At 40.4% G+C, this 21,383-nt stretch overlaps 2 protein-coding genes and 1 pseudogene across 3 annotated transcripts in view; 1 reads left to right on the forward strand and 2 right to left on the reverse strand.

Annotated features, from left to right (window-relative positions):
• MRS2 (magnesium transporter MRS2) lies at positions 1-11,621 on the forward strand. Of its 2 annotated transcripts, none has more exons than XM_048938555.1 (11): positions 1-171; positions 259-332; positions 1,367-1,403; positions 1,998-2,110; positions 2,456-2,629; positions 3,190-3,320; positions 3,996-4,112; positions 6,600-6,752; positions 7,616-7,733; positions 8,481-8,594; positions 8,846-9,638. In XM_048938555.1, the coding sequence occupies exons 1-11, from the start codon at positions 39-41 to the stop codon at positions 8,861-8,863; spliced, it is 1,182 nt and encodes a 393-aa protein (XP_048794512.1). In that variant the 5' UTR covers positions 1-38; the 3' UTR covers positions 8,864-9,638. The 2 variants fall into 2 exon arrangements, with proteins under 2 accessions (XP_048794512.1, XP_048794511.1); XM_048938554.1 differs by lacking the exon at positions 8,846-9,638 and adding an exon at positions 9,657-11,621 and having other exon boundaries at positions 4-171.
• GPLD1 (glycosylphosphatidylinositol specific phospholipase D1) overlaps positions 11,278-21,383 on the reverse strand; it is a 25,064-nt gene continuing 14,958 nt past the window's right edge. The window contains exons 18-25 of the mRNA XM_048938549.1: positions 20,092-20,233; positions 18,942-19,041; positions 18,760-18,853; positions 18,061-18,237; positions 17,556-17,716; positions 16,771-16,797; positions 16,634-16,684; positions 11,278-16,105 (exon numbers count right to left, since the gene is read on the reverse strand). Coding sequence (XP_048794506.1) covers positions 16,028-16,105; positions 16,634-16,684; positions 16,771-16,797; positions 17,556-17,716; positions 18,061-18,237; positions 18,760-18,853; positions 18,942-19,041; positions 20,092-20,233 — 830 coding nt within the window. The 3' untranslated portion in view covers positions 11,278-16,027. The remainder of the gene's footprint in view (positions 16,106-16,633; positions 16,685-16,770; positions 16,798-17,555; positions 17,717-18,060; positions 18,238-18,759; positions 18,854-18,941; positions 19,042-20,091; positions 20,234-21,383) is intronic.
• LOC125691346 (ras-related protein Rab-35-like) lies at positions 14,430-15,024 on the reverse strand (annotated as a pseudogene).

The raw sequence follows: 21,383 nt of genomic DNA on the forward strand, positions 1-21,383 counted from the left end.
AGCCGGGTCGGGCCGCGTTGTGGCGGCGCGGTGCGTCCATGCTCCGCGCCGTGCTGCCGCTTCGACCCCGCGGCTGGTCCCGCCTGCGGGCCGCCCCGGGGCTGCTGTTGGGCTGCGGCCGGGCTCTGCGGGCTGCCGCGCCGCCGGGCGCTCGGGGGCTGCGCTGGGCTGGTGAGCGGCGGCGGGGAGGCGGGCGGGTGAAGCGAGCTGTGCCGGGTTCCGGCAGTGCTGGCGGCGGAACGGCTCGTCTTTCTGCAGGTAACCTCTACCGGCGTTTCACTACGGAAGCCTCTCAAGCCACTTTAGCCAGCGTATCTCCTGTGTTTGCAGTGGTAAGTGCAGGCGGTTAGGAAAAGTACTGCGAGATGCAGAAACGTTTGGGCTTAGCGTAGGGTTTGGGTGGTCTGTTGGGAATCGGGGTTGGACGTGATGGTCCTTGTGTCCTTTCCAGCATTCCGTGGTTCTGTGATGTTCCGGTTGCTTTGAGCTGTTTTCTGATTTGAGGACCAGCTGTGGTTCCATCAGAATGAATTTCCAAGAGAAAGCGTTTGCTGCAAGTTCTCTTGCCTTATTTGTCAAGTCAGATAAGCCCTTAAGAAGTACTGCCGTTAATGGTGAGGCTTACTTGGTGGCTTTCACAAATGCTGTTCCTGTGTCACGTTAACTGTAAGCCTAACCAAAGGTAGGGTCTGGGGACAGACAAGCTTCTCAAAATGAGACAGCTGTTTGCAGTTTCCATAGGCAAGGGCTCCTGTGCAGTCATTCTGAGAGATCCATGCATATGGATCCATGCATATGGATCTGTGAGGCCATGCAGTTTGTGTTGCAGCTGTGCTAGAGTGTGTGCTTAGGTGTGTTTTGGTCGTAGAAGTTTTATTTCTGAAGCCACTACTAAAGAATTAAGCTGCGTGGCTTATAAGCAAGAGAACAAACTATAATTAAGCCTGAATTTTCTCATTAAAATAATTTTGCCGGGAGATAAAAGTCTGAAATGAATAAATGGCAAATGCTCAGAAGGATGCTAACTGAATGCAACACTTGGCACAGATATAGGGCCTGGCTACCACATTTGCCTTCTTCTTTATTATTTAAATGTTACGTTTAATTTTCTTAAAACATATCTTGCTATTTCCATGAGTACCATAATCCAAAGCATAAGGTGTCCTTTTATGCTGAAGCATCTCTGATCCTCTGTAAATTGCCCCCTTCCCAAGGTTTGCATGTAAAGGTCCTCATACGCTTGTTTTATGCACAAACACAGCACAATTTGTGGCTGCAAAATCTTAGTTGAGATGAACAGTACAGAAAAATATTAAAAGTTAGTTATTCTTCATAGCGTATCTTCCCCTTTTTTCCACTCCTCTAGATGAAGCTTGACAAAGAGGGGAATGCTACCTTTTTTGGTGAGTTTTCATTGTGTTTTCTTTTTTTTCTTCTTTCTTCTTGCTTAAATCTCAGTTAAGTATCTTTGTTGGGTAGAAAATCCCATTCAAGCTACTTCACTGTTCATTAATTTGTTTCAATGCTTCCTCTGTTTTGCTGCCTTCTGTAGGTTTTCGTAGCATCTTCATCACTTCAGCATTTGTATATTTATAATTAACAGATTGAAAGTAATGCGTATGGCCCATCCTAGGAGGGTCATTCTTTGTTTTCCTGCTGTGTAACCAGCATGCTGCTTTCCTATTCCTTTTCTGCTGTTTCCCCTCCTATGGAATTACTTGTGCTTTCACAAACCAGCCACTTCACTTCTGACGCCTTAGTAATTATTGCGGCGTTCTTCTTTATTTACATCTATAACTTTTCTCTTTCCACTCAAGATACAATCTTCTGAACTTCGTAAAAAATGAATTTCATTGAGGAATCAGTGGGATAAAAATGGTTTTAAAGATTGCACAGCTTTTTTTGTTTTGTGGGACTGAGTAACAGACTGAAGTGCAATTTCAGGGCATACGTGCTTGTCCTCTAAACATCTTCATATGAAAATATTTTTATGACAGAGAAAAAGAAGACAGAATTGTACCAGGAACTGGGTCTGCAAGCTCGAGATCTAAGATTTCAGCACCTTATGAGCATTGCAACTAGGAACAACCGGATCATCATGAGAATGGAGGTAATGACTTCCCTGCAACCCCGTGTAGACTTGAACCATCTTAGCTTTGCCTTGCATATCCTTATGCAGTTCTTGTTGTAGCAGCTTTCTGTGATGTGTAATCCAACAGCAAATGTCTTTGGAGCTCTGCCTCCTTGACCATACCCCATTAGTGCAGGGTTGGATTTGAACAATCTGGAGTGCACTGGGAGCTCACAGTTAGTGAGATTCTGTTATTTCCCTGACTGAAAAGCTATTCGAGGAGTGCCTTAATCAAAGTCTAGATTGCATAACAATGAGATTTGAAATCTTCAGAGGGTTTGGTTTTTTTTCTTCAGACTTCTACATGTATTCTGTCTTTTTCAGTTCTTGAAGGCTGTCATAACACCGGAGTTTCTTCTGGTACTAGATTATCGTAACTTAAATCTGGAGCAATGGCTCTTCAATGAACTGACATCTCAGCTGTCTGGGGAAGGTCAACTAGTTACGTATTCTCTGCCCTTTGAATTCCGAGCCATAGAAGCAATACTGCAGTACCGGGTGAGCTGTCTGCATTTTAAGTTGTATTGAAGCTTTTGCTTCATAGGAAAGACATTGATTTTCTTCCTGTGTTAATATTTACACATCCATAATTGTGTGTGTATTCCATGCTTATTGTAGGTCGCTGGGGGTGTTGTGTTTTTTAAGGTTTTGTATATTTCCATTTCCTCCTCTGAAAAGTGCTAATTGAAAAGTTCAGTGAGGGAACAACTTGGATATGGATGCAATAGCTTCATCATGGCGTGGAAAAACAAAGAGCTAATTAGAGTACCTTTCTGAGGGCGTGCTACAGTTGAAATAGAATGTTATGCAGAAGCACTGAGGGCTTCTTGGGCAATGAGTTCAAGCTACCCTTAGGATCTATTCTAGCTAATAGTAATGTGACGTTTCTAGATAAACTGCAGGTGAAATCCATGCAGCAAGTATTGCCTGGGTGTTTGAAAGTAGATTATATTAATTGCCAATTACTGTGAATTCTGTGTTTAGACAGTCGAGCCAGTTGCCCAAGCCACTCTGAAGGGATTGCTTTAATTCTTATGAAGGATCATGTTGTTATCTAGATCAGCAGACTGCAAGGGAGACTTAATACTTTGCAGCCTCAGATCCTTGAGACACTGGAAGCTCTAGTGGATCCCAAGCTTTTGTCTGTGGATAGGAGTAAACTCCACATTCTCCTGCAAAATGGCAAGAGGTAAATAAGCTATGCAGAGACTAGAAGGTGACCATAGAAAATTATAATGTTAGAAAAATGATATCTATTATGAATTTCATAGCTTACTGTAATGCTGTGTTGTGCATCTTGTAAATGTGCAAAACAATATAGGAAATACTTAGTGATGTGGGGAAAAACAGAAAATCTGTTCTGGTTTGTCAGAAGTACAGTCAGGCTTCTAAAGTAACACACCTAATACAACAAAATAACATCTAAGAGAACAAAGTAACACCTAGTAAAACAAAATATCATTGTAATCTCCATAGTGTAAAACCAGCTAGCCATCGGTTCTGTGCTTTATGGTTACTAACACTAGTTCACTGGTATCTTTATGTATTAGCCTGTCTTAATGATCAGTGCAAATATGCACTTCCTACTTGCTCACAGAGTGCTCTTTTTTTTTTCTTTTAAATATATTGGGGAAAAACCAGCTGAATCTCTTTCAGCTGTGTTTGTAGCTCTCTGATTCTCATATCGCTGCCGTTGCTCAACGTATAGTCTCTAAAAAGCTTTTTTAGAGCAGCTCTCAAAACCCTTTAAAGAACCCTTCCCTGAGTATTCAGACTGGCAAGGGTGCTGTCAGTCTCTTCTAAAAATGACCTCTGTGTGTTGGTGCCAGTGGGATTACTGACCTTCTGCCTGTTCTTTCTTCAGCTTATCAGAACTGGAAACAGACCTTAAGGTTTTCAAAGAAACAATTCTGGAGATCTTAGATGAAGAAGAATTAATTGAAGAGCTCTGTCTGTCTAAATGGACTGATCCACAAGTATTGTATGTATATTATGAAACCAGATACTTTTGAAAAAGTGTGCTTTGCTTAAGGAGAACTTGAATAGTGATCAGAATGTTCACCTCCAAAACAAAAAAAAGAAAGAAAAAGACTTCTTTATTTTCTTTAAGCCCTAATGCTTGCCAATTCACAAATGATTATCCACCATTTTGGAGAAGAGCTCCAGTAGCATAGTTCCAAATAGCTCATGACATTGCAGGCCAGTGCATCTAGTACGTGGGATGGCAGAAGAAGAAAAAGCAGATCTTGTTTTTCAGTACAAATGAATGAGTTCTGGGAGAGCTGTCTTTGATTTCACCAACAGATCTTTTTAGATCTTGGGCATAGACATTATCTTTTTAAGTAGACAAAATACCTTTCAGGTCCTTGGAGGAACTGCTGAGTAATGCTTCTGCCTAAGCACACATTGTATGTGAATATATTGATACTGTTCACACAGTACTGTGTGAAATCAGGAAATAAATTTCTTGCCCTGCAGAACTTAGGCTAGACATGTGATAGAAAACTGGTATCCTGGAAGTGGGACGTGGTTTGCACTTGTGATGCATCTGAATTCCAGGCTGTTCCTAAGTCTTTGTCTTGCCTTTTGCTATCAGCCCTCGTTTGGTCTTCATGTGAGCTGCTGGCAAATCTTGTAGTCAAAATGTGTAGGGAGCAGCAAGAAGAGATATTAAGGTCACCATGCACTCTCACGAAAGGAGAAAGGTGAAGTACTTTCTGCAAGATGTGGCCACTGAATGAGACTACAAGAGGTGACGTGAGGTTGTGAAGAGCGCTGGAGCCATGCAGCAGGATGCTGTGAGACAGTCCATGCATTAGGCTCACTTGCAAATGCTGTCCAAACAATGTCTCTGCATGCAAACTGGCAGTGTGTGGGCAGCTCTTTTGACCCCAGGACACAAAGGATGCGTGATATGTGGTGAAATCAAGAAGCCTATCTGAGGAGGTCTGAAGGAACACGCGTAGTAGGCATGTTGGTGCCTTCATTTGGAACAGAAATGATGAGCTGAGCCTGGAAGGAAAAGATGAGGCAAACATCTTATCTTTTTGTGAGGAACAGCAGTGTGTTAAAGATTTATGAGACTGATGGAGTCTAATTTCTGCATGCAGATCAGATGGCACTCATTTTCAAGTTTTTATGGCTATAGTTTTCTTTTTTGCACACACAGATGAACCAGTATAAAGATACTTACCAAATAGGAACTTGAAACAGATCTGTAATACAGCAGATAGTACTCTGATGCTTTCAGATCCCCAACCTAGCTCCTCTGTGTGAGATAAAAGACCCTCTAGTTCTGTAGGACTTTGAAATCAGCCTGACTAACATAAGATTTCTGCTTCTTAAGATGCAAGGGGCCCTGTTAAAGGTCTCCAGGGAGCTTGAGTTGTTGATTCTTAAGATATACCACTGACTTTCTTGGAAAACCATTTCAGAGTGTCAACAATGCCAGAAAGAGATTCTAGATTCCACAGAAAGTTTAGTCTCTTTAGAGGAAAGAAGCCATTCCACAAAAGTTAAAAAGAAGGTGAAATCCCTTCCTGGCTTTTCTGCTAATTTCTGGTCTCTTCTGGATCTTGGGTACCTCAGCTTTTGTCTGTATGGTAAAGAATCCAGCACACCACCATGAACTTATGGTTCTAGAGAAGGCTGCTGCCTTGGCATTCTAGACCACATGTGTCCAAATTGTTACTTTCACATTTTTGTTGCCTTCTTTTTAGATGTTTTAATAATAATAAAAAAAAGACAAAATGATATTTTGTTACTTATATGCAATAACTATATTATATATTTTGCACGTGGCCCAAGGCAGTTCCTCTTCACTCAGTGTGGCCCAGGCACGTCAGTAGGTTGGACTCTCATATCGTAGACCATACAGTAACATCCAAGTCACTCAGACTTCACTTAAGACAGCAGCAGCATCTGTTTGGCATTCACCTTTATAGGCAGCTTCATGCTCACAAGAATGTTGTGCAATAATTACTAAGTATAGCTAAAACAATTTACAACTAAGTTGTTTGAATGCATACCCAAATCACAGCCTTTACCATGTAATCGTTTGCTGACTTTGGTTTTTTAGTTCTCGGGCTTTTTGACTGCACCATTATTAACTTCCACCAATTGAGGGCACCAAGAAATTATTTCCTTTCATAAATGTCAGCTCTTCATAACTTTATATAAGAAAAAGTTAGATTTCATGTTGTTAAATGTGCCTTGAGCACATCAAATGCTAACTCGAAACAACTGACTGCCTGTACTGGTCAGCTGATGGGAGGTGGGAAGGCATTTTATGCTGTACATGTTAGAGAAGGCCCCTTTCTCAGTCTAAAAATTTGGATTTTGAGGTCTGGTGTCAGATAGCATTCTTGACTGTTGCTCACAACTCTTTAATGGGTCTCATCTTAATGGTTGATAATACACTCTGGTACAACATGTGTCTAACTAGAAAAATATAAATTATTTTTCACAGTGAGGAGAGCACATCTGGGATTGACCATGCAGAAGAAATGGAGTTGCTGCTGGAGAACTATTACAGGCAGGCAGAAGATCTTGCAAATGAAGCTCGTGAGCTCAGAGTACTGATTGATGATTCAGAAAGTATAATATTTATCAACCTGGACAGGTTAGTTGTGCTGTCTGCTGGACTGACAAAAGCTGAACAGAATGCTGCCTGTCCTTTCTCAAATCACTGCTGAAGGGTGGAGAATTCCATTTTTGGGAGGGTTTGAATGGACTCGCAGTAAGCAGAACTGAAAGTCATATTTAAATGAGAGTCAGTCTGGGCAACTCAGATGTGCAGTCCAAGTTGCATTATCATCTTCAGCAGTGATTCAAGAATGAATGATTCATTTATTTCGCTGCGTTACCGTGTTTACTACATATTAGTTTTTAATTGGAAAATAATTGTTGCTTGCACTTGGAAGTGCATGCCACATTGTATTTGAGGTTAGTTTCTGATATCTTTCTCCTCTTTACTGAGGAGTTATCTGTAGAAATAATTGGTGGATGCTGCATCAGGAGGCCCTGGAAATTCTTTATGGGAAGAGCTGAAAATGGAATTCCTCAGAACAAGCTTAGCATTATAGTCTGCAGCTTTTACTTACTCTGCTTCTTTGTAATCATATTAATTTGCAAAATAACAAACCTTTTGTTGACTGTGAATACTCATGTAAATTTCAGCTAACTGGCAGTGAGGGAAAGAGAGAGTTCCTTGGAATTTTGTTATTCTGTGCATGTACCTCTAAGAAGCAAGTGATGCCAGAAAGTATCCAGATGGTTACACAGCCTTCTGTATTAGAGGTATACTGATGCAGCAGTGTCAAAGTGGAAGCCTCCTTATACTTTCATTTCATGATTTGGTCCTGTGCAGCCTAATTTCAGCATGCCTTTTTGTTGTTTATTTTTGGTACGTGCTGTATGGAATTTAAGAGTTTATGCAGCAGATAATTTCTGGACTCCCCTTTCAGATATTTCTTCCTTCTTTAGCCACCGTAATGTGATGATGAGACTGAATTTGCAGCTGACAATGGGGACTTTCTCTCTTTCACTCTTTGGACTCATAGGAGTTGCATTTGGTATGAACTTGGAGTCATCTCTTGAAGAGGTAAGGAATGAATGTTGCTTTTCTCAGTGACATAAAATTCATTCCATGCTTTTATAGTGCGTTTTACATTCAGTAAGACTCAATTTTTGCCACAGGGAAATACATGTTAGTGTGCAAAATAAGGTATTTTAAGACAGTAATTCACATCACTTTTTTGAAAGCAAATTATTTCATGGCTTGTACACCATATTAAAGAGTTTTTTTGTCTGTATCCAAGAAAAAGAGGCAATAGAAGTATGCATAAATACGGACTGACTATAAAACAGCGTTCAGGTTTCTTTAACAATTGCCTTTGCTTCTGAAGTGCCCAGCTTAGCCTGCTTGTCTGTCAAGGCATCCCAGCACACCAGAGGGAAATGCTGTACTGTCAGTTATGTGGCTGTTCCCAGACTGGTGATAGTATTTGCAATTGTATGTGCTGTTTGAAAAGAGACATTAAAAAAGCAAAAGGAAAACTAGAAAGACCTCTTCTTTCCCAAATACGTTAAATAGAAATGGTGGAATTTCCAAACTCCCAATGAAGGAAGGAAAACTGCACTGGACAATTAAAAAACACGTTGGGTTGATTTCCAAATAGCTTTGCTATGAAACAGCCCTTTTTCCATGGTGTGTTTTGGCTATTAAGGATAGTTTACCACTTTCCTCACATAAAGGAATAGAACGCTGGTGGGGAGTGAAGGATTTTCTTTGGATAATTCCTTTTCTGAGGTGGGAATTATGTTACTAATGGTGTCATTCTGCTTTTAGGACCCCAGAATCTTTTGGCTGGTGACTGGGATTATGTTCCTGGGAAGTGGCCTGATATGGCGGCGTTTGCTTTCCTTCCTCGGGCGGCACCTGGAACCTTCATTACCTCCTCATGTATGTCTGGTTGCCTAGGATTTCTGCTTCAGAGTGTGTATGCAGTTCATCTCTAAAGGAAGAAATGTGCAGTTGTAGAGGGGTGGATCGTAGAGCTTGTGAGGAGATAAGCTAAGTCTTTCCCCCTTGACTTGATGAAAAAGGGTCTCCCTGGTTGGAGTGAATGAGGTGGAAAGCCTAATGCTGTGCAGTATATCTGAGCAGTAAGATATTGCAGGCTTTTGAGAGATGCCTTATTTACTTCTGTGTAGGAGCCTGAGGGAAGCTGAGGATTATGGGAGAAACAGCCATAACCTGCCTTCTCAGCTGCTGCAGCAGTCTCTTCTTAGTGGGCAACATAAGGGATGCTGCTCTCCTCTTCCCACCTGCATGCTGTCACTGGATCTGTGATCCCTTTCTCATAAGAGATGAAGATAAAAGGAAGATAAGGACAAGTACTAGCTGCAATATCTTTCTGAAGAATGGTGCTGTGGTTCTGATGTCCTGATGCTTAGAAATTTGCAGTGGCTTCTCACATGCAAGGCAGCTGTCCTTGCTATTCGTGCTAATGGCATCACAGAGCCATATGTCACCAAGATGTATGAAGATTTCCAAGGAGGCAGTCATCAGAAAAGAAAAAATTTGTATGAGTCATTTTCCTTGTTCACTACTCTTTGCTGCCAAAAGTTAGCAGACTGTATTGTCTGTCTATATTCTACTCTCTAGTAATTGTGATTAGAGTAGCAGTGGATTCAAAAGTTATGTTCCTACAGGTGACCAAGGAAGGAGAGACACAGATTAGGCTCCTTTTCTTCCCTCTCCTCTCTTGCCATTAAGAGGCAGATGGAAGTAGCTCATTGTTAATTGTTAACTGTGGCTACAAGTAACATGATTGTCCTCAAGCATTGCTCAAGACCAACTGCAGTGTGTACTGTCTTGGAGAAATGTTCTGAAAGAACAGTATCTGTCACATCCCTACTGGAAATGGGAGGAAAAGCAGGATTCAGGCCTCTCCTGATTTCCTTCTCCTGCATAATAGAGTAATTTCTCATGTAATTGTAGACTATTTTGTATCTTGCTTAGGTTCCTGCAGTTTTGAAAAAATCCCAACCAGCAGCTCGAAGAGTGGAGATAAAGAACAGCCTTAAAGCAGAAACTTTTGGACTGAGCAGAAGCACACTGGCAAACCAATAGGAACGGCAGGAATGAAGAGATACTTATTGTTACGGTGTAAACTTTGGACACTTTCATTTGTTCTTCCTTCCTGAAAATGTTAAGGATTTATGAACTTGCTAATTTAATACATATTTTGTGCCAAAAACATACGGTGATATTTTAATGCTCACATAAAAGGAGGGAAACTGAAGGGAAAACAGTGACATGCTTTTCACAGCAGTCTCGCCTCCACCCCATGTATGTTCTGTGAGATTTCTGTATCACGTACTTATTTCAAGCTTCTTTCCAACACTTCTTCATGTAGCAGGTTTTCATAAAGAGCAGCATCCTCAGCTTAAGGATGACAGCAGTCAGCATTCATCAGTAGTGGTTCTCTGGTTCTGAGCTGCAAGTTTAGGAATCTGCCTTCAACTACCAAAGAAAAATCTACCCTCAAAGTGTCCTTTTTATTTATTTATTTTTAAAGCTTTGCTGAATGAATGGATTTTTCAGAAGCCAAAAGCACGTGTGCATCTCTTTGTAAAGCACTACTTCAAATTTGACAGTAGCCAGAAATAATGCAGCTTATCTTAAGTGAGCTTTGAAATGTGACTTACTGTGGGTATTACTGAACAGTTTAAGTTCAAACTGTATGCACTCTTAATAACTTGAAAAGCAGGTCCGTGGATGATGTGTAATGCAGTTGTTATCTGCTGCATGAACGTAGCATGTGTCCTGTGCTGGACTAAAAGAAAGTAAAATTCTTATTGTCACTATTTGTGTTTTTTCTTAGGATTCATCTTTGAGTCCTCTGAAGACGTGGCTCTCTACTGGCTTGTTTCAGTCTGTAGAGGAAGTAAAAACATCTTTCCAAATCAGGTTGCTAATTGTCTAGGGTTTTGTATGGGCTTTTTGAACTTCAGTAACATGTAAGGAAGAAAAAGCAGGATTCAGGCCTCTCTCAATTTCCTTCTCCTGCATATAGAGCAATTTCTCATGTAATCATAGGCTGTTTTGTATCTTGCTTGTATAATACAAGCTAGTATGTATACAAGCTTGTACACATACTGTACAAGCTTATACAATGTGTTGACTCCTTTTCCTGTGCATAACTACTTACAGCATAATCAAAGCACTGACTGACTGCTGTCTTCTTTATGGACATCTACAAACTTCTAGTGGTTTTCATACCATTCAAGTAACTAAAATGCATTAATGTGCAATAAAATTACTCTGAGGTCACACACACAAAAAATAAAGCCAGGAGAATATATTGGCTCCAGAATATATTTGTATCAGCAGTTTTTGTTTATAAAAGAAGAAGAAAAAAAAATCTGCCCTTATGAACACATGGCTTGTTTTGCCTCATAGCACTAGCCCTAGATTTGGTAGATAAGTATTGTGTTCAGTGCTCCCTGTTCCATCCAGTTAGTGCTTCCATGAAGTGCAGATTTTGAAGTAACTCGGTGGCGTAGTTATTTCTCCTATTTGGGCAATAAGGTCCCCAAAATAGATGTCAGAACACATCAAGCTTATGTTTGCCTTGTCATTTTCTTTTTTTTTTTTTTTTTTTTAAGAGAACCTTCCAGACAGAGAATTCTTTAGAACACAAGTTGAGATGTGTTATCCTTAAGTATGGCCTGTAGAAATCTGTGCTATTCCACTGACTTGTGTTACCAGAAATAATACCTTGTGTTTGTCAAGGCGACAAGGAAGAGAAAATGGAGATACACGTGTATCTGTGGATTGTTGTCACTAATAGCATAACATATTGGTGCTCTGGTTTTTTAATAGATGATGCACACTGTTAACCTGCACTGGACAATGTTAATGTCAGCTGAAGGCAATACTGTTAACATTAAAAGCACAATTCTAAGTTATCATGCTCATGGAATTTTACCTAAAAGCATTAAAAAGGGTTTCTGAATAGTTTCAGCCATGAGTGTGAAAGTATTTCCTAGAAGTTATTCAGTCTTGCATTGCCCTCTTCTGGGGAGAACCCAACTGAGCTACACCCTTAGTGTGGGCCTCAACACTTGGCTAGAGATAATCTTTCGTATTGGCATCTACCTGTTCTTTTTGGCCTATAGCTGTCCTTCCTCCATGCTCACTATCTTGAAAGCAACTTTTGGTGTCTTAGAATCCCCATCTTTATCACAGTATGCTAATAATGTAAATTACATGCTATTTCTTCTTGATTCTGTCAAGGAAAACCATAAACGACCAGTATGGAATGTGACACAGTTACTCAACGTACGTTATACAGTCAAAATTGGCTACTGAAATTTAGTCTTCTGCTCATTTTAGTCTCCAAAAAAGTTTTCAGACTGGCTTACCTGTACCAGGTCAAGAGTTGCTGCCGCTCACAGTAGTTAATTTGCCCAGCATGACTGACTCAGACTGATTGGTTTGTAAGTCAAACCATCACAATGCTTACATTCCTGTGGCAGTTGCACTCATCTGTCTCCTGCTGGCAGTACTGGCTCAGATGCTGCTGATGAGCAGTCTTATTGCAGGCAAACTTTGTGAAATTGTAGAGTCAAGGACCTGAACTCCTATGCTGAGCTGGTATAGTTGAGAAAACACAAATGGAAAGAGAAAAAATGGCATGTATGTGTATTGCATGACTGTGGAAGGAAGAAGTTTAGCTGCAAGTCAGCAACTCTAAAATATTTGCAGCCACTGGAGCCCATTGAGCTCTCCTGGACAGCAGCAGCAGCCTCTCAAGGTTACTCCTAAAGATTGAGAGATACCATAACCTGCATTTGATTTTTACAACAAGGTAAGCTACGTTTCTATACGCATGCAACATTGATGCATATCAAGCTTAAGTGACATTTTGTGTTAATTATAGCTTAATTATTAGATTTGTATTAATTAGCAGAGTACTTGAATGCCATTAAATATTGATTAATAAGTCATTTCTGTTAACCTTACAAGAAGCTCAAATAATTCACTTGCAACAAAAATCGGCACAGCCAGGAGATGGAGGTGCAGTGGAAATGCTAAGTGCTGCTATTACAGCAGAATCTATGAAGGATCTCTTGGAGCTCAACAAGGCAACCTGAGAAATACCACTAGAACCATCCTCTGGGATCCTTTAATTGGATAATTTCTGGAGAACTGTGGGCAGAAATTGGTTTAGAGTGAAACTTCAAATCTGTGGTGTCCCTAACCGGAGGGGATCGTGTTATATCAGACCAAAATGAGGTAGATGACTTTTGGAGAGCACACCCTTGTAATGAAGTCAATCACTAAACAAAACTTTCTACTGCCACTAGAAGAACAGCCTGCATCCTGGAAATGAACATGGAAATTACCCTATCCCTGCCTCTGTAGACCCTCAATCCATGAAACCACTGACATGGGGAGTTCTTGCTTTTCTAAAATCACACCTCATTGCAAAAAGGGACAAAATAAAGCAATGCGTGGAGCAAAATGTGGAAATGGCCAGCCTCACCACTGGCCCATTCAGCCCGGGTGGAACTGATGCAGGACATCATTGGTCACAATTGAGAAACTGGATGAGATATGACATAGGATAAGCTTGTTCTCCCAGAAAAGCCAGCATGGAAAAATGTTGCTGGGTAGTGTGACCAGTTTGTTACTAAGGGTCATCCTCCACCACCACATAACCCAAGCAAGGAATCTTTCAATGTCCTTACGTTGAACAGCAGGTTTCCTTTCTCCTAGAAGTATCCTGAGAATGATTCTGCAGCAGCTTTTGTATTCAGACATCAATCCAGATTTATTTTCATACCTTTTCTCAACAACACAGCTTTGCCACCAAAATTCACACTAACATTCAGCTCTCCTATTTGTTATCAGGGCACTGAAAAGGAAGGGTATTGTTATTTGGGAGAATCACGCTATTTTTGTTCTAAAAAGACATAGACCTTCATTTAAGACTGTGGCAGAAGCAGAGATCAAAAGAGTTTAGTTTTGCCCATTAAAAAAAAAAAAGTTTTTTCCAAATAAATCCCACATTCTGTACCTTGGTACAAAATAAAGGAGAGCACAGGTACAGCCGGGCTGCTGCACAAGGTGACATCAAAGGACCCAGCCACAGATCTAGATCATGGTGGCAAACTGAAATTCAGCAGCAGCATGAGATGCCAGTCCAGGGGCTGGAGAGGTGAAACCCCGGGCTCAAGAAGCAACACTTGCAATCCTGGTACCTAGAAAAATAGAGCCTATGCCCCCGTAAAAACCTGGAATTCAAAGTGAAGCTATAGGCCCCAGGGGTAACAGCTGCCAGCCTGGAGCCCAAGAGAAACGAAGCAAGAGGCCCAAGGAAGCAGCTGCTGCCAGGCTGGAGCCAACTTGAATTAAGAAATATTTCATTTAAAGTAGAACTTTCAGCCTGTGATTGGTAGACATAAAAAAGGGCATAAGCCAAAGCAGCAACAGGGAGTCAAAGCTGTTTTAAGCAATATATGTTACATAGAAACTTTGGGTTAATTAGACCACTTGGTAGGCAATGTCCTTTCTTGTCTACAACGCACACTGGAATGAGCAGGAGAGAAGAGAGGGGTGAGACTCCATCCAATACCTTCTGGGAACTGAAGTGGTTGTGTACCAGTGCCTCTTGATAGAAAACATGGAGAAAAAAACAATATTTAAATAATGGCACAAAACTGAGGAAGTCCTCCAAAGCCCTCCCCAGTGGAATTGCCTGAATCTAGTGGAAGGGCTGACCTGTCAGAGCAGAGTCACTTCAGCAGGGAAAGGGCATGAGCAGCACTGCATCTTCCTTCTCCTATTCTGTTAGCTTCACCCCATCATTCTATTTCTGCTGTTACTAAGTTTTCTTTCTTTGCTCACAGAATAGCTCTGTAATGCAGTTAAACACCTCTTCCACATTCATATTTTCTTTTACACTCATCTCAAACAGTTGTATTTCCATCTGCCCAGAAAACTTACAGGCATCCTCTGCCTACTACTTTTCACTGTTGGTCATCACTCTTGTTCCCCACTGGTATGACAGAGATCATCACAGGTTTGATTAATTTCATGCAAACACTGTTTTACATTCGTAAAAGATTCTGCACTGGTTAATTCTTAGACAACAACATCCCATGTGTTCCTCAGTAATATGCTGATGTAATAATTTGGAAGCACTGTCGTTCAATTTTGTCCCAGATCAATGGATTCACTTCCTCTTCACTGATCTAAACTGTCTGGATTTTAAAATCAGTTCCAACTGTGGTAATGTAGCTGCCTGAGATTGTGTTATCTGCAAAATGCAACAGCCAGTGGTGAGCAACTTGAAAAGGTGGTTGTAGTCCTGTGCCATGGCCAGGAGTGGTGGGAGCGTGGTGGGAAGGAGGTCAAGTGGATTGCAGGTTGGTTACACAAGTAAAACAGGCACCCCAACACCCCCTAACAAACAAAATTATAAGTTCCTAGGAGAGGCATAAGCTTTGGAGAAAATGTTGAAGTGCTTGAAGCACACCTTGGGTAGTGATATAGGACTGACCAAATGGAGCTATACCCAGGTCTACACCCAGCCTTTCAAAAACAAAGAGTAACAGGAAATGTGAAGCAAACCAAACAACCACCTGCTCTCCAAACCCATGGGAATGATCATTTCAGACCTCTTAAGGAGGAACTGCAAACACTGCAGCCAAAAAAAAACAAACAAGTAAGCCCTGAATAGTATTTGGGCTGCCTGTCTGAAGAAATGAAACTTAACAATGGGATAACACAGATGACTCTCACATTTATGTCCCAGTCAGCCCCTAAAGACAAATAGTAATTTTTTTATTTGGTACAGGACCTCAAATGTCAATAATCTCAAGTATAGATGCTCAAAGAACTTCTGTTAAACATCACCAATGAAAAGTAAAAATAACAAGATTTGAATACAAAAGTACAATAGGTCCTGTAGCTAAAGGGGCTACAGGGGAGACAAAGATATTAAGGCAGCAACTAGCAGTAATTTCAGGGAAGGAAAATGTGTTAGATTTTGATGTTTGCTTAATTATTAGTTGTGTAGTAAGCAGTAGAGTGTTTGCTGCTAAACAGTGATTAATAAATCCTTTTGGTTAACCTCACAACAAAAAGTTGTTCTGGTAATTCACTTGTGAAAGTTTGCCATGGTTTAAGATCAGTGAGCATGCCTCACTCCCTGGATACTATGTGGGGTGCTACCTAGCTATCTGTACCACGTATCTACTGAAGTTTGCTGCCATGTTTTTGTTGATTTGTTAAGGGGTTGAGGAAAGTATCACAGATATTACAGCGATTCTTCCTTAAAAGACCAGTTTTGCCCTGGTCTTAAAGACCACCAGGACTATTCAGAATGAGTAGAGAAAAAGCCTTCCACCAAGTCGAGCTTTCGCTGAACTTCTCTCTGCTGCCACTACGACTTCTTTCTGTGGAGATGGATTGGAAAAAGGGTCAGCAAAGTGCAACTACAGATGAAAGATAGCCTTAAGCTTCCCCAATGGAAACTAGATTTTGTTTTAGTATCATGTGGACGTGTTATGAGAAGAATTGGGAAAGCCACCCACCTGATCTGAACAGCATTTAACAAAACTATTTGATGAATAGACTTTATTTCATTTGGAAAATGCTAGAACTGGTCAAATCTCGTGTCAACATAAACTCTCACCAGCAAGATCAATAGAAATGTAGCTGAAGTTTAGTGTGGACTGATGCCACAGGAGAAGAGCACAAATGATTGGAAAACTACCTCATCTGCACTCATGCAGAAACCAGCAGCAATGTCTGTGCCTGTTGTTGGATTATAAGTTCTAACCTAACTTTGATGCATTCGCATTTCCAGGTGTTTCTTCATTGCACGTTTGAAGAGCAATGAGCAAGACCCGAGATGTTGACCCATACACATAAGTGATGTAGACAGATGTAACAAACCCACCAGAAGCAATTACTTTGCTCACCTTTTTTTCAGATTTCACAGTGATGACAGAACTTCCAAATCTTGATTGTTCCTGTAAAATAATGCTACTTGTTACAATGCTGTTTTTAAAGTGGGACTTTTCCATTCCTCATAGCAGTTTGTTTTCCATTTACTCACCTCAGGAGAAATGAGGACATACTGTGCCTGAAGGGAAAAAAAACAGAAAATGCTAGTGGAGAGGACCACAGTAGGAGAGGAGAAGGCCAGTGCAATAGCCCTGGCTCCCAGACAGCAAAGAAACAGAATCACACAATCACAGGGGTTGGAAGGTACCTCTGGGGATTATCTACTCCAAACCCCCTGCTAAAGCAAGTTCCCTAATGCAGGTTGAACAGGAAAGCATCCAGGCAAATTTTGAGTATCTCCAGAGAAGAGATCTTCAGAGAGACTCCATAACCTGTCTGGGCAACTCGTTTCAGTGCTCTGTCACCCTCACAGCAAAGTTATTTTTCATGTTCATATGGAACTTCCTGTGTTCCTGTCTGTGCCAATTGCTTTTTGTTCTGTCACTGGGCACTGTTGAAACGAGCCTGGCCCCTTCCACCTGACTCCAATCCAGTAGATCTATAAGCAATGATAAGATCCCCTCTCAGTATTCTCTAGACTCAACAGTGCCAGGTCTCTCAGCCGTTCCTCACAAAGGAGATGCTTCAGGCTTCTAATCATCTTTGTGGCCCTCTGGGCTCTCTGGAAGTTCCCTGTCTTTCTTGAACTGAGGAGCCCAGAACTGGACTCAATGCTCCAGAGTGCTTGAGAACAAACAGAAGCCAAATTACACAGATTCCAAAACAGAAGTAATTTTCATTTTTTTTTCTGAAACCAAGCCCAGTATTTGCATAGGATGTAATTAATTAGCTAACATTATGATCTTGCATCATGATTTCACTGTTATTTTCTCTTACCCAGTCCTCAGGACAGGGAGATATCCATGATTTGCAGTGGTCTGTCACATTCCCTGAAGATGACTGATTTCCATTATAGATGTAAACACGGCCAGCTGTCCCACCAAGCAGTACTGTGGTGATATCATTAGTTCTCAGGGGGGATGTTACAATCATTTCATCTGCAAAAATTAGAAGAATGGCAGAGCTTATCAAAAGTGAAGTAATGCTATATCACAACATGATAGTTTGAAATCAAAACATTTTAAATGGAATGGTGGTATTTAGAGGTATGTAGTGATTAAAATGGTTAAAATGTTTCAATTTCTGTTTGAATTATTTGGGATTTTAGAGATGTCTCCTCAGGAGGCATGATGAAATATTTGTACAAGTGTTGTACAAGTAACTGAATAAGAAGACTGAGTAAGAAGGCTGCATTCAGCACTTGTATGAGAATGTGTATGACCAATCTTGCTGCAAAGCATAAAACATTTCAACTCTGCAATTTAGATTCATCTGGCTTTACCTAGTCCATCATTATCCAGGTCACTTAAGTATGCATCTCCTCCAAAGCGAGAAAACCTTCTGTCCCCACTGAATGTACTGAGCAGAGAAGGCTTGGTGCTGTCTGCCAGATCATATATCAGAGCTAGTCCAGCTTGGTGCAACACCGAGGACAAAAATGAAATCCTAGATAGACTGTCTAGAAAGCAACAACAAAGTAAGTTGATCATCAGACATAAAAATTCATGTTTAGTACTTCAAACACCTTGACAGCAATGATAATGGCATTACACAAAATGAAACAAATTAAAAAATGTATGAAGCACCCACCAGATAATATATGGCAGTAACTCTGGTTAGCATAGAAACAATCTCTTAGCCAAAGCAACAGGCAAAAGTACATTCTAACAACAGATATTAGAGTTCCACATTTTGATTAATGCATTTCCTTACTATCTAATTCCAGAGTAAGCACAAAATACTACGTTGTTTTAATTCCAAGAACTGTGCAGTCTACTTGGAAATTACTGCTCCATAAATAATGGAACAGAATTAAAAAATGCAAGTCACCTGTAAGTGATGACAGTGATTATTTCTAAATTTTTAAAATATTTTTACGCTATATTGGCAATTAAAATTTCCCTTCTTGTTTTTGCCCTTCACTCATACAGAAACAGACATCCCAAAGCAGAAACACTTTGCAGTTCTGAGAATGACATACCTGTAGTAGGTGCCCCCACCACCAATACTGTCCTGGTGATCCCAGCCACAGACATCACACCACTGGCCAGTGACAGACCCATTCTGCCCATTGCCTGTTAGATTTTAAAAACACTTATTTCCACAGAATGTCACTCTATTTCCAGTTGTTTGTAAAGCAGTATCCCACGGAGAGAGCCCTACCTTGTTTCCAGTTATTGTAAACCAGGGCTTTGTGCTTGGTGGGTTATAACCATACACTTTCCCGACACTTTGTCTGACGTCCGATGAGAAGGGATTGCACCTTGAATTAGAATTTAAAGTGCTCAGATTCAGCTGTCTGTTCATCTTAAAATATTTTCCACTTTTAGTTGGGAATAACGATGGCAGCAAATCTATTTTAGAAATTCCCATTTAGAAATTTGTTTTAGTCATTCTCATGTTCTAACAAGTTTTAAGATCATTTTGGCACAGACTTATCCTCCACTTCTTTAACACTCAAAATATGTTTGTGTTTAATCTGCTTTTGAGAACATTATCTGAAAATAAGTGCTATCTGTAGACACATCTAATTGTTGGCATTTTTTTGCTCCCTTCCCTCCCATCAAAAAAATCAGTTTTGGTTTCAGCTGGGATAGAGTTGTTTTCTTCAGAGTGTCTGGTGGGATGCTATGTTTTGGTTTGAGGAGAAAAAACAATGTTGATAACACATCTATGTTTATGCTTACTGCCAAACAGCGCTATACAGAGCCAAGGACTATTTGCAATGAAGGCCCCAAGGACCTGGGAGGGAACAGAATGAGTGCAGCTGACTTAAACTGGACAAGGGAGTATTCCATACCATATGACATCAAGCAGAAGTTCTGTAGGGGTTGGAGTGCACCTGGCTCTCTTCTACTGCTCAGAGGAATAGCTGGGCATTGGTTAGGGGGTGGTGAGAAATTATGTGTGCAATGCTAGCTATATACAGTTAGATATATAAAGTCTTACATAGTCGTAACTATTTTTCTTTTCTTTATCTTAGTAATTAGTTTTATCTCAAGCCATGAGTTATACTTTGCTGGGTTTTTTTGTTCTGTCCCCCATCACACTGGGAAGGGGGAGAATGAATGAACAACTCTGCTGCTGAGCCACCTGCCAGGCTGAACCACAATAAAGCACCACAAATTTTCAAGTGTCTCTAAAAAAAACAAAGTCCTTGCTCTGTAAATACATGAAGAAGGGCAAAGGTATAAAATACAAACAAAAATACTCTAAAGAAGACAAAGAGGAAGCTTCCTGAAAAGCAGGAAGTCTCATCTATCACAAATCTTAACAGAATAGAGGAGAAACAAAGCAGTGGTTCATCACACACTCAAAACAATTCTTCCATGTAGGGCTACCAATCAGCAGTAATGTTGCATTCTCCAGTTGACAGCTATGAAGTGAAAATCCAAACCAAGCATAGTTTTCTTCCCCATTCACCATCCAGTTGGCATCCTCTATAGACAGGAGCCCTGACGGACCGGAAAAACGCAGATTAAATTTTGTAACCTGGCACACAAAACTCTATTAGCGATCATCTACTGATAAACTCATGCTATGGTGAGAAGTTTCTATTAGTATTACTACCATCAATGATATGACACCAGTTATTGTGAACTTATTGCAGAGCAATGCTAAATCTGCAACTGTAGTCTTTCAACAAAGCCTTTGGTCAATGCAGCCTGCTGTAAAGAATCACAATAGCCTACATGACAGTTATCAGTCAAGTCTGCCCTGAATTGATAAGTCCTTAGGGATGGGAAAAAGCTAGAACTATTCATTGGAACTTGTAATTCTTCCAGGTTGGTGGAGGAGCATTAAATAATTCTGGCTTTAAGACATCAAATCATTCAATCAGCATTTTGGTTAAAAAAAAAAAGTCACTGATGTTTTAAATGTTAAATGCGTTTCAGTTGTGATTTTCAATTTTAGATAAAGTAGAATAAGCTAAAAAAACCAGTAGAAGTTATTGGAAAACTCAATTACATGTTTCTGATGCAGCTTTGAATACCTGCATATCCCAACTCATCTTAAACTAATTTTACTTAGTCATGTATGTGGCCTTTCCTTCCCCATTCACAGCAGTCCCCATCACCTGTACTCACTAGATATTTCACTTGTAGCACTCCCCTTTGTCCACATGAAGGAGCACAGGTAATGACAGAAAATCATCTTTCAAGATACACTTGCAAATTTTCAAGGAAGACCTGTCAGTCTGCAGTTGAATCCACAGCTCCTACAAAATCACCCATTTATTTTTGTCTCACAGACTTGCTGTCTGTGTGCAAACTAATGACTTTAGCAGGCCTGACTGTCAAAGATATTAAAATCCAGGATTACATTCCTAGAAGGAGGATTTCATCTTCCTACAATGTATGTTTATAAACTTCACGTTTTCATTGATCAGAATCAATTCTCGTATTATCAGACAGCATACATGACACATTGACAGTCCATAGGAAATAGGTACTGAGAGTAGTACAGGAAAAAAGTGCATGCTTACTACAAGAGGAACTTTAGCATTTTTAATTCAGTTCTTACAAAAGACTTGGTCTTTCCTTACATCTGCTGAAAGTGAGACACAGCAGGATTCACAGGGTATGATTTCTAGAAGGTGTCAGG

The sequence above is a fragment of the Lagopus muta genome, chromosome 3 (assembly GCF_023343835.1).
Source record: "Lagopus muta isolate bLagMut1 chromosome 3, bLagMut1 primary, whole genome shotgun sequence".
Classification (NCBI taxonomy): Eukaryota; Metazoa; Chordata; class Aves; order Galliformes; family Phasianidae; genus Lagopus; species Lagopus muta.